The following is a 12952-nucleotide window of genomic DNA, read 5'->3' on the forward strand; positions in this document are numbered from 1 at the left end:
ACTTGTCTCAGCTGCAGCTGTGTAAACTACTTTGGCTACATTATTAATGACTATGGAAGGTAAAATGAAAACAGGTGAACTTTCTTTAGTTAAATCACCTGTGAAGTTCCCGTATTCTAGGAGGAGGACTCATGGCTGTTCTTACTCCAGATAATAAATGTGGCTGTGTCGGGTGGGGAGCGGTTTTATGGAATTAACAGAAATTGTAGGAGTCTCTCCAAATTCCTGGAAGACCCCAGCTTCTCTAGCTAGGCTTGAGGTTTCTTTCAGGCCTGGTCTCTGCTTGTCTGTGTCCCATCAAGCTGAATGGAAATCACCATTTTCAGTCTTAGAATGGACTTTGCCTTTCTGAGGACTTTGCAGGTTAATGGGACTCAAATAACATGATGGGCAGAGAGAGCTGATACTTTGTGGGGAAGAGTATGTTTTGGCTATCTTGAGAAAGTGAGGACGGACAGGTACCGTGGGGGCGGGGGGGGGGGGCCGGGAATAAGTCCAAGAGCAGATCCAGTCTGATCTGCTTTCATCCAGCCTTTGGAGAAGTCAACCAAACTTTCTGAACCCATTTTCCTGCCTCTACAATAAGGTTCAGATATTTTCCATTCTATTTAAATGATACATTGAGCAGAAAATAAGGCATGAAATAAAGTTGCTATATAGGGGCACCTGGGTGGCTCAGTCGATTAAGCGTCTGCCTTTGGCTTGGGTCATGATCCCGGGGTCCTGGGATGGAGCCCCCATTGGGCACCCTGCTCAGCGGGGAGTCTGCTGCTCCCCCTGCTTGTGCTCTCTGTCAAATAAATAAATAGTCTTTAAGAAAAAAAAGTTGCTATATAAACATTTCTTAACATTTCAACATCAACATGTTGGTTTTTCTTTTTTCTTCTATTACGTGACTACTTTCATTTCTTGAAGTTTTAAAATTTATTTTATTTTAAAAATTTTTAAATTATTTTTATTAAAGATTTATTTATTTGGGGGTTGGGAGCAGAGGGAAAAGGAGTGAGTATCCCAAGCAGACTCGCACCAAACAGGGAGCCCAACATGGGGCTTGATCCCACGACCCTGAGATCAGGATGTGAGCCGAAACTAAGAGTCAGTTGCTTAACCGAGCCACCCAGGTGCCACAGTTTCTTAAATCTTTAAAATTATATTTTTATACTTGAGTTTACTTGACACCATATTGGAGTTTTAAAGGAAAATGGGGTTGTTTGCTTTGTGATATTATGGATGCAGCCCTGCATTTGGTTCAAGAGCTGGATTCCCAACTCCTGTCTCTCTTCTGGGCTGCATGGGGTGTGGGCAGCCTCCGTAAGGGAGAGGCCGTGACATGGTTTGTCTTCCCCTGGCAGGGTCACTGGCTCAGAAGGATAAACACTTTGTGAATGATAAAGCACACTAGAAACCTCTCTCTGCCTTTAAAGGGCTTGCCTCTAGGTAGCTAATAAAGGAGGCTATCAGTTAAAAAAATCTGTACACTTGTGAAAAAAGCTTAGAAACTCACCTTTGCTGCTTCTGCCTTCTTTCCCGGCCTCTTTCTCTTCTGCACCGTCATTGTGGGGGCGGAAAAAGGAATGTTGACAAAATTCAAAATATTGAGTACAAGTAAGAAGAATGGAACTCTTTGGAGGGGAGATAACAATTTCACTTAATTGGGATTCAAAGTGTTCCCTATCATCAAAATCAGTTGCAAATGCTCATCTGTCAGTGCTTGATCAGTAATGAGATTTTACATATTTCATCTTTGAAATGTCTTTTACACAGATCAGTACTGCCAAATACGGATATTAATTTACAGGCATGTGACTTCAGTTGAGCATATTCATTGCTTGGAATAGGATGGAGTCTACTGTTGTTTCTCAGAGATTATAGTGCCCAGAAGTGGTTATTCCACAACTGTTGAGATGGCTGCCCCTGAACTCGGGACAGCTGGCCTTGGCCTTTCAGTGCCTGCTCAGTAACATGTATCTTGTTTTCACATAGGTTCCTGTGTTCCTGCTTTTCTTGGATTGCGTCTGGCAGCTGGTGCACCAGCATCCCCCAGCATTTGATTTCACAGAGACTTACCTGACTGTTTTGTCAGATAGTTTGTACATACCTATTTTTAGCACCTTCTTCTTCAATTCGCCTCATCAAAAAGATATTAACATGGTAAGAGTCCCTCTTAGGAACCTGTGCATTAAAGAAGCCCTGACTCACAAGTAGGTTGCAATAATTTTAATGTAAAGAATATTTGTGTAACAATATACTGGGCCCTGTTTTTTTTGTTTGTTTTTTTTTAAAGATTTTATTTATTTATTTGACAGAGAGAGACAGTGAGAGAGGGAACACAAGCAGGCAGAGCGGGAGAGGGAGAAGCAGGCTCCCCGCTGAACAGAGAGCCCGATGCGGGGCTCGATCCCAGGACTCTGGGATCATGATCTGAGCCGAAGGCAGACGTTTAACGACTGAGCCACCTAGGCGCCCCATACTGGGCACTGTTTTGAGTGCTTTCTGGGTATTGATAATTCTCATAGCACCCTGTGGGGTCCGCATTCTTACCCTGAGATGCTGAGGCGCTGAGAGGATGAGTAATTGGCCCAAGGCCACACAGTAAATATTGGAGCTGGGAGAGCAAGTGTTGGAGGTGAGGAATTAAGCAAAATTAAAAGTTGTTCTTTGTAAAGACGGTCAGCCTTCTCTTCCATTTACTTGATGCCTGGAGTTACTCTGAAGAAAATGGAGATGAGGCAGAGTAGGGAAACTAGGCTTTTACTTTCCATCTTAAACTCCTTTAGTCTCCCTTGAGGCCTCGCTCCTGGGAGTTTTTACTTTCTAACCACGCTGAATGCCTTTGGCCGGCTTTTCTGCTGGCCTCCGGGTTTGCCTGAGCTGGCTCTTTGGGAGTGGTTTTAGCAAATTCCTCAGTGGAGTAGGGGCACAGAACGTGGTCTTCCAGTCACACAGCCCGAGTTCCAGAGCCCAGCCCATTGCTCACCAGCTTCAAGAGCTCAGGCAGTTCACCTCAGTTTTCTGAGCCTCAGCTTCCTCAAATATAAAATGTGAGAAATAGTGACCTCACAAGGGTTGTGGTGAAAGTGCCCATCAGTGGGTGGCACGTGGGCCACTGGAAAATAAGGTGCCCGTCTTCCCTCTCTCCCTTCCCACCCAAAGCCTTAAGTGAACAACCACTGACAGCTGCAGCCTTTAAAAAGGAGGACCCGGGCGCCTGGGTGGCTCAGATGGTTAAGCGACTGCCTTCGGCTCAGGTCATGATCCCAGGGTCCTGGGATCGAGTCCCACATCGGGCTCCCGGCTCAGCGGGGAGCCTGCTTCTCCCTCTGACCCTCTCCCCTCTCATGCTGTTTCTCTCTCGCTCGCTCTCTAAAAAATAAAAAATAAATAAAAAAAAAAAGGAGGACCCATGAGTGGTCGGTCTCCGGGCAGGGCAGGAGCACCCTTCCTGGTGCGGGTCTCTCGGCGTTGTGTGCTTGCTCTCCCCAGCCCTCCCTGGGAGCCGTCGTGACCTGTGCTTGTTTTGGCAGGGTAGGGAAAGCCAAGATACACAAAGCAAGCCTTTGAATCTGCTCACCGTGTGGGATTGGTCTGTACAGTTCGAATCTAAAGCCCAGATGTTGCTCAAAAACCCTCTTTATGTGGAAAAGCCAAAACTGGACAAAGGCCAGCGGAAAGGAACGCATTTGAAAGTAAGATGACCACATGTCTAACCCCTTTCATCTGCCCAGAGATCCCCATGTATGTCAGGAGGAAAGTCACATCCTGTAACTTTACATTCTGTAAACAGCCTGCACAGTCCAGGTTTGTGGTGGGCAAACTGTCAGGGCCCGTGAGACTCACTTGCTATCAGCCTTTGCCCTGATGAGACACGGCCATCTGCTCAGCGTCACTGGGGAGGTTACTGCCAACACAGCTGTGCCGCATGGGCTCGTGTGTACCCCCTACCTGAGTGTGGTTAGGGCAGAAGGAGCATTAATTGTGAGGTTTGCTCTGTCTGTACCGGCTCATGTCTTCCGTAGCAAGACCTCTCTTCGTTGAGCTGTGTCTACAGTCGATTCTGTTAAGGGCCGCACAGTCTCCAGCCCAGCTCCTGCTCTCGACCGATGGAGCGCGGCTGTGTCCCGGTATTTACAAAAAGAGGCATCGGGCCTGATCGGCTATGGGCTGTCCTTTGCTCACCTGTGCTATAAACCAAAACTGTCAAATTATTTGAATATCCCTTCAGATATTTGTTACTCATTGTACTAGTTATTAAAACCCCCAAGTTCCCTAGATGATCAGTGATTTCCATGCCATCTCCTAACTCTGTCTCCTGGCCTGGAATTTCCCCCCACCACACCCCACAAAGGGGAAAGCGGTAGTGATGAATCCCAGGTCAGTGTGTGTCTCTGCCTTCTCCACGGCCCTTCTTCTGATCCCACCTGCTGTCCAGGGAGCCTGGCCAGTCCTGGTGCGGGAGGTACTCCGTTCTGAAGAGGCTTGGGGGCCCGGTGAGCCGCAGCCCGCTCTTGCAGAAGATACCAGCTGCTGAACAACTTCGAACTGTCGCTTTCCTCTTTCAAGGGTCCTCAGGGCCGGGTGGATGTTTCCCCTCCCAGCTTTGTCTCTTTCCTGCCCGCTGGACCAGAACTGCCCTGAGCTCTGGAACAGCTTGGCCCGAGGTCCATTTCTCCTCAGTGTGCTGTGCCCCCTGGTGGCTGCGTGCACGCTTCTCACCTGTTCAGGATCTCGAAAGTGCCCCGGGCTGGAGGGGGCAAGGGACCTCAGAGACAGCGAGGCCTGACTCCATATGTCGCATGGAAGGAAACTGAGGCTCCCCCTTGCAAGGCTGGATTTCATTTCTGTGACCAGATCCAGTTTTTCTCAGTGTCCTTTCTCCCTGTAATCAGGAGCAGATGGCCGAGGCTCCAGGAGCTGACTGGTGCAGGGGGTTTGAGCCAGAGTTGGAGAATTTCAGATTGTATCAGCTGAAGAGTTGGGGCTGGGGCGACGAGGAACTTTGAAGCCTTTGTGTTAGGACATCATGTGTTGGGCTTCGGGCCCCTTGTTGAGTAGGCACATGGCCTTGGAAAAGTTCTGTAGAAACAAAAGAGGCCGTGGCTGAGCAGCTTGAAGCACTGCTTTTGCATTGCCATTCGAGGCGGCGGGCCCCACTCGGGCATGCGATCTCAACCTCAGCCTGGACCAGGCATGCCACTCCCACCCTGCCCTTCTTGAACACACCGTTCACTTAGGGGTTGAGAGGAGGGGCTTCCAAGACAAGTGGAGTTCCGTTAAGGGTCCAGTCTCTGGAGCCAGACTGTATGTAAAACTGCCTTTAGCACTGTATAGCTGGGGTCTTTGTGTATTAATGTCTGTGCCTTGGTTTCCTCGTTTGTAAAACGGGGCAGGAACAGTGACTTGGAGAATTGGCCAAGTCGATACACGTAAAGCACTGAGCACAGAACCCGGCAGGCGGCAAACACTCAGCGACTGTTTGCTTCCACCCGCACGCAGCTGGCCCCCCAGCCTAGACTGAGTCACCTTGGCCCCTGGGGAGGAGAGAGGCCAGGCTGCTGACTCCTGGCCTTCGGTGCTCCTATCCCCGCTGGAAAGTCAGAAATCCTGGTCACCTCTGAGTTGTGGCATTGTGACTGGTTTTGCTTTTCTTCTTTATATTTTTATTGTTCTGTATTCCATAATAAAGGATGCTTCCTCCCCCCCCCCCCCCCCCCCCAGGAAGAACCACTGGCAGGAATATATGAGAGAGTTATAGGGCTAGCCTGCCCATAAAACTGTTGACTTCTTATTTCAAACGGACACCTCAGGAGCAAAAGAGCTGGGAAGAAACAGCATCTCCCCACACTGCTGACCTCTCCATTGGGCCCCGGGGGTCCTTGTAACCTTTTACCTCTTTACCCATCTTCACAGCCCCGTCCTGGTGCTCCTCAGTTTAGAATACCTTGCTTTGGCTGCTGGTAGAATTACTGGGCAGGAGAATAATGTCAATGCTCTTGCATCTTCTACTCGGCACAGCTTGTCAGGCAAGAACATCTGGCCAATTTAGCCAGTTGCTCAAATTCCTTCTGCTCCCACTTGTCTCTTTGTCCAAAAGAATCTTGATGACATAGGCTTGGACTCCCACTGGATGCCTGATAACCTGCAGATGTAGTTCATTAAAGCGATGGGATCTTCAGGTAGTCAGCACTGCTTCCTCCCGGGTGTTCAGAATGTTCTTAAGGAAGAAACATTTTGCTGTCTCCGGAAAATGAATAGGCCTCACACCCGCACTGGCCGAATTCGGCAGCCCAGCTTGAGTTAAGCTTGTTCTTCGGAAGTGCTCACTGTGCCTGTGGCAGGAGAGGAGGAAGTAGAAAGCTGCTCTTCCTGTCGCAGCCCACCTTCCTGTACAGCCCTGCACGTGCCTGCTTTTACCTGTTTATCTCTAAATGCCATGTGCATCTAATGTTTGCGTCATGGAGTAAACAAGAACCCCCTCCCCCACCAGGTTACTGCATTTTAATGATTTTTCATTCACATGGCGGTTCTGATTTCTCATGACTCTTGTTAACGCAGGATTATGCCCCCCCTCACACCCCCGCTTTTTTTTTCCTTTTTTGAGAGGAATGATTGTAACTGCTGTTAGCTAACCAGAGATTTTTATTTGTGTTTTCTCTCAAAGCATCAACGACAACTTTCTTTACCACTTACCCAATCTAAATCATCTCCCAAAAGAGGATTTTTCAGGGAAGAAACAGATCATTTAATTAAAAACCTTCTGGGCAGAAGAATTAGCAAATTAATTAATTCTTCTGATGAGCTGCAAGACAACTTTCGAGAGTTCTATGAAAGCTGGCACAGCAAGCCCACGGACTACCACGGTCTGTTGCTGCCTCACATCGAGGGGCCAGAAATCAAAGTCTGGGCCCAGCGCTATTTGCGCTGGATTCCAGAAGCCCAAATTCTGGGTGGCGGCAGAGTGGCCACCATGAGCAAACTCTTGGAAATGATGGAGGAAGTAGAGCACTTACAAGAGAAAATCGATGAGAGACACCACAGCCAGGGGGCCCTCCCGGCAGAGGCCCCCCCTTTGCTGAGGAGCTCTGCCCGCTTGTCCTCTTTGTTTCCTTTCGCTCTGCTGCAGCGACACTCCTCGAAGCCAGTCTTGCCCACCAGTGGCTGGAAAGCTTTGGGTGATGAAGACGATCTGGCCAAACGAGAAGATGAGTTTGTGGATCTGGGGGATGTGTGACCCGTCTGCTCAGTGATTGTGAAGGAGGAACGGTGAGGGCTGGGACAGGAGTCGAACACGTTTGATCTCCGGATTAGTGGGTCATGCTGAAGCTTACTGCTGCGGGGGGCGGGGAGGCATTAGTCCAGGGCTCTGTAGCAGGAAGCCTGGACCTTCAGGAAAAGAGCTGGTTCTCGTGGTTTTTTCATGCTCCTGAAAGACTATGCAATTAAAACTGTATCTCTAGTATTATTAATTGAAAGGAGTTACTACTTGACCCATAATAGAACTGGCCATTGTCTGATGCGTAAGTATTATACAGAACCTGCAGTGGCGGGTTTACTACTAGAAAGGGCTTTGGTCAGACATTCTTGGACTCGATACTTTCTTCAGATCTTTTCTGTGCCAAGATAATTTTTTTGTGTGTGTGTGCCGAGATAATTTATCTAGTCGTTGGGAAGAGTGTGTGTCTCTCTACCCATCTTTAGTTGGAGCAGGTTCAGCTTTATTCGATGTGTGTATGGCAAATTGAAAGACTCACATAGAGGTATTAAGATGTATGGCATTCATTTAACCCATAGCATTTTTCCCTTCTACATCCTCTCGCCTGAGAAAAGCTGGGGAGATTCCATCCATGTCACCCATCCTGACATTTCTGGCCATCCCCCCTCCTGCATAGACTGTGTCACTTTGTGCGGGGCTGGTGGGCTAGCCAGCCAGCCCCACCGCCCTTTCCGTGTGCTGACAGCTCCAGGTCTCCCTCTGCCCACTCAGTCCCCCTCACTGCCGTCCCCACGCTCCCTGCTGTGGTGCAACGAGTCCCAGGATCTTGCTGCTAAATCTGTTGGTTAAACTGAAAGTGCTTTGCCTTTTTCTAACAGTGTGCCGAGGCTTGGGGCCATTTGTGCCCACGGTCCTCCGCCGCAGCCCTCACGTGGTCTCCCCAAAGTCTCTGTAACCACGCAGGCGTGAGCAGGATCACTTCTGAACGTGGCTTCCGTAGGGAGGCCAAGAAGTATGAGTAGCAGAGGTGATGGTTCTCCTACAGTACCTCAACGATTTCAAAGCCATAGAAGAAACTTGATTATGCCTGGTCACCTTGGATCTGCTGTCTAAATGGTATATATATTTTTAAATGCAGGAAAGTACACTTTTAAGGACCAGTTTTTTCTTTCTCAGTGGAACTCTGTTAAAACCCACAAAAGGGAGGGGGGGGAAACTAATGTTAGAACGTTTCAAATTGAATGTTTGCCTTTTATATACATTTGCTCTCCAGTGTAGATCCCAATTTGAATGTTACATGTTTAGAAAAAGTTCAGTTGCTTGAGGGCAATAAGAAATTTGGAAACTATTGACAAAGAAGTTTCTCAGTTTGCACTGAATCGTCTTTTTGTATGTACAAGAAATTGCTTTGCTGTTCTCCCCATTCCACATTGACACGTGAGCCAGGTTGGCCTGTTAAAATGACAGAGGCTGAGAGGGCAGGATCCATGCATTGGGGGCCAAACGCATGTCCGGTCTTGGTTGCCTTAAGAGTCTCACTAGTGATTTCAGTGTTAGGCTTGCGGTAGGGATTTTAAAATACACTAGTTCATTAGCTACCTTAACATACGTTCTGTGGGCCTTCTTAAACTAGCACTAACCTCCACTTCTCTGCCCCACTGCCTCCCAAATACACTATGGAGCTAACTATTTTTGTTACCATATTATAACGTGAATATTTATACAGTAGCCTCTTCAATCTTAGAATCTTAGTAATTTTCATTCCAGAAATGCCTGGTGTGATGCTTTACACTCCACAAAGTACGGTTTAAAGGCACAAGGTCATGGCCCTTGTCATAGCGGTTGAATGTGTGTTGAAATATTTTTCTATGATTTTTTAAAAAAAAAGTACAATAGAAAAATAAGCTGTTGTAACATGTGAGGTCATGACAGTTTATGTATTTATATTTGAAATCAGATTTCTATAAACTTGTATTTGTGTACAGAATTCTCAGTGGGTTTATATATTGTGACATTTTTATTCAAGATTGAGATATGGATTATGCTTAACAGTAAAAGCTGAAATGAGACCATTTACTTTGTTTAAAATGCTGCACTGTGCAAATTTGGAAATGTACATTAATTTACTGTATATAATATCTTGAGTTTGTTTATACCTCCAAGTTTTTACACTGAAAATAAATTAGCTTTAAAAACATTCAAAACTTTTTTTTTAAAGGGAATAAGCTGTTGGGCTATTATCTGTATAAACGTGATTTCTATTTTCCCAATGTACAATGAACGTTTATATTTGTATCTCACTGCATCATATCTGATTGCAGAAATTAAAGCACAATTTACAAGCAATACTGCATTCGATGTGGTTGATATAACATGGAACAATTTCATTCATTCAGTGTGTGTGAGTGTGTGTGTGTGTGTGTGTGTGTGTGTGTGTCTTGGGTTGAGTTGAATTGGTTGGTTGGTGGTGGTGGGAAACCAACAACTAAATAAATACTTAAAATTTTAGGGGCACCTGGCTGGTTCAGTCAGTAGAGCATGAAACTTGATCTTGGGGTCGTGAGTTTGAGCTCCACGTTGGGTGTAGAGTTTATTTACTTATTAATTTTTAAAGATTTTATTTATTTATTTGACAGAGCGAGAGAGCACAAGCAGGGGGAACAGTAGAGGGAGAGGGAGAAGCAGGCTCACCGCCAAGCAGGGAGCCCGATGCGGGGCTCAATCCCAGGACCCTGAGATCATGACCTGAGCCGAAGGCAGACGCCCAACCATCTGAGCCACCCAGGCGCCCCTGGGTGTAGAGTTTAAAAAAATTTCAGGTGGGGTTGAAATACTATGAAGAACAATAAAATAGGGCAAATAAAGGAAAAGGGCTTTTTAAATATGTGAAATAAAATACTGCTGCCTCTTTGCTTTTGAGGGCATACATAACATGAGAAGTCTGTTTTAGTGCTGAAAGATCTGAGTTCAGTTAAACCATGAAAGAGAAAAGGCTTTGTTTTTCCTTCCAGAGAGGAGAAGTGAGCTGGCAGAATGAGATGGTGTGTGACGGTAGGATTTTTTCTAATTCGTTTGGTTTAGCACTTACTAGATTGAAACCTATCACTTGTGTTTGTTGGGAGAGTTCCATTTCCTTGACCTTTCCTATCTGCATCCCTCCCCCTTTCAGGGACAAGAGAAGATGTCCCCTTACTCTGCTCACCTCCTATTGTGTGTAGCCAGGCCTAGCTCCCTGTCGCCAAGCCAGCTCTGAGACATCCCTGGAATTTAATAAGCTCCCATTGCTACCACATTCTTTTCATTGTTCTTCGATAACTGTTAAGTTCCCGAGTAATAGTTAGGATCCTATAGATGAGCAGATTTTAGCCCTCTTTTCCACATTACTTTAACAGCTGTTGGACTTTGAGTGGACTTGGTGGTCTCTCTCTCCTGATTTTGCTTGTTCCTTGGTTTCCAGGTGAGGGCAGTGGGGGACTTGCAGGGGTGGGTAAAGAGTGGGACATATTTCATCTGATATGAAACAGGATTGGGCAGGGGTTCCTGTTGAGAACAGACTCCTGGCTACTGTGCTGGAGGGGAACTCGGGGGCAGAGGGAGCCTGGACTGTAGCCTATTTTCCAGGCCCCTCCTGTGTTGTGGCCAAAGTTGCTCAGCAGAAGGAAAGTCTCAGCTGTGCTTGCTGTGCTTACGCTCCACCTGGGGCTCTAGAGCACTTCTAAAGCCAGCCTTGGGACAGGGCAGAAGGGCCGACAGGACCCTCCATCCCCCCACCATTGCAGGGACAGTCTACAGTGGCCATGGCCTTCCACACATGCCCTTCCAACAGCCTCCCCAACACCACATACGGCCCTGAAGAATATTAGGATGGAGGCAGGTGAGGGGAGATCTGTTTGGTGTGGATTCCAGTATAAGGAGGGCTGTGTATGTTGATAAGCAGCCTAGCCATGGGGAAATATTTTAAATACCATTTATAGATTGAAGAGGAAAATGATTTGTTGGAGTGGTGCTTTTGTGTCTTTAAAAACACAGACAGCTCAGCCGATTTTGTGGTTCAGGCCCAGGTTCGTTCTTTTTAATCCTTCTATTACATTGTCTGCCTCTAGCAATTAAGGAATATGAAGTGTATAATCAGATGGAAAGACACACAGCTTTTTTGGCCTGCCTTTAAGAAAACTTTCCAGTTTGGCTACTAGTCCAGTTTTTGTAAAGCAGTTAACTTTTTTTTAAAATTTAGATTTGAGTATTACTTTTATAAAAGGCTGTGTGGCTTACCCCCCCCGCCCCCAATCCAGAATGGAGGACTCTTCAAATGATCATTTCACCGATGTTTGGGGCCAGGTGAATGTGGCGCTTACCCCCCCTTCCCCCCCGTAAGGGTGTGTGTGATGTGTGCCAGTCTTGGGTCAGGCAGGAATGCAGACGGAGCACATTTTCTCCCTCAGTCTGCCCCCGAGGACTGGGCTTGGAATGCTACTGCGGTCTCTCCAAGGAGACCTGAACACAGACTGTCCAGGGCCAGAAAACAGCAGGAGGCGTCACCTGGCTGGGAGGTGTGGGGCGGGGGCAGGCTGGGAAGGGCCTGACCGAAAGGAAGGTTGCATTCTAGATTTTTTTTTTTTTTCTTGAAGTTTAACTGACCTACAATGCTGTATCCATTTCAGGTGTACAACATGTTGTTTTGACAATTCTGTGAACTGCTGGATGTTCCCCGTGGTTGGCGTCGTCACCATCTGTCACCATACAACGTCAGTATAATATTATTGACTATTTCCTATGCTGTACTTTTCATCTCTGTGACTTCTTTTATAACTGGAAGTTTGTACCGCTTAATCCCCTTAATTTTGCCTATCCCCCACCCCCTCCCCTCTGGCAACCTCCAGTTCTCTGTATTTAATAAGAGTCTGGTTTTTTCGTTCATTTGTTTTGTTTTTTTGATTTCACATATAAATGAAATCTATAGTATTTGTCTTTCTCTGACTTATTTCACTTAGCATCATACCCTCGAGTTCTATCCTTGTGGTTGCAGCATTCTGGATCTTGATAAGAGTTGGGAATATGCAGGTGCATGCCAAAACTCAGCAAAAAAACAGTTAAGATGTGTTTAATTGTGTTTGAATTTTACATTACAAGAAAGAAAAAAGAAACAGCAAATCTTGAGCTCTAGTTAAAGATACACCACCAAATTATTTAGAAGTATACGGTTGTCTGCAGTTGATTCAATGGCAACAACAATAAGATGGGTTAATGGATGGGTAGCGGGATGGATATGGCTAGGTGTGTGATAAAGCAAGTAGAGCAAAATGTCAGATGATCTAAAGCTGGGTATATGAGAGTACGGGTATTCATAGAATTCTGTAAACTTTGCTGTATTTGAAACTTTACATAATAAATGGGAAAAATTTTAAGTAAATCCTTCAAGAAGTAATTATAAACAAATGTATATATGGAAGTATATTGGTCCTTTATGGGAGAAGAGAAACATCCTTACCAAATTACCTGGCCACCAGGATATAATGGAACTCGGGGAAGGAATTGGAATTTTCATGTCCCCTTGCCTTGAGTCCCCCTTTTTTTTTTTAAAGATTTTATTTATTTATTTGACAGAGAGACACAGCGAGAGAGGGAACACAAGCAGGGGGAGAGGGAGAGGGAGAAGCAGGCTTCCCGCTGAGCAGGGAGCCCGATGCGGGGCTCGATCCCAGGACCCTGGGATCCTGACCTGAGCCGAAGGCAGACGCTTAA

At 46.4% G+C, this 12952-nt stretch overlaps 1 protein-coding gene across 2 annotated transcripts in view; it reads left to right on the top strand.

Moving 5' to 3' along the window:
- Positions 1–9556, top strand: part of MTMR12 (myotubularin related protein 12) — a 69747-nt gene extending 60191 nt beyond the window's left edge. Inside the window, exons 14-17 of one of the 2 annotated variants that reach the window (XM_064596811.1) lie at positions 1984–2151; positions 3525–3686; positions 6659–7260; positions 8089–9556. In XM_064596811.1, the coding sequence (XP_064452881.1) occupies positions 1984–2151; positions 3525–3686; positions 6659–7228 (900 nt within the window). In that variant the 3' untranslated portion in view covers positions 7229–7260; positions 8089–9556. Of the gene's footprint in view, positions 1–1983; positions 2152–3524; positions 3687–6658 lie in introns of both variants that reach the window. The other variant, XM_064596810.1, reaches the window with a different exon arrangement.
- The last annotated feature ends 3396 nt before the right edge of the window (positions 9557–12952 follow it).

This window comes from Mirounga angustirostris, unplaced genomic scaffold (assembly GCF_029215605.1).
Source record: "Mirounga angustirostris isolate CCGP_5_RB_7025 unplaced genomic scaffold, mMirAng1.0.hap1 SCAF_7, whole genome shotgun sequence".
NCBI lineage: Eukaryota > Metazoa > Chordata > Mammalia > Carnivora > Phocidae > Mirounga > Mirounga angustirostris.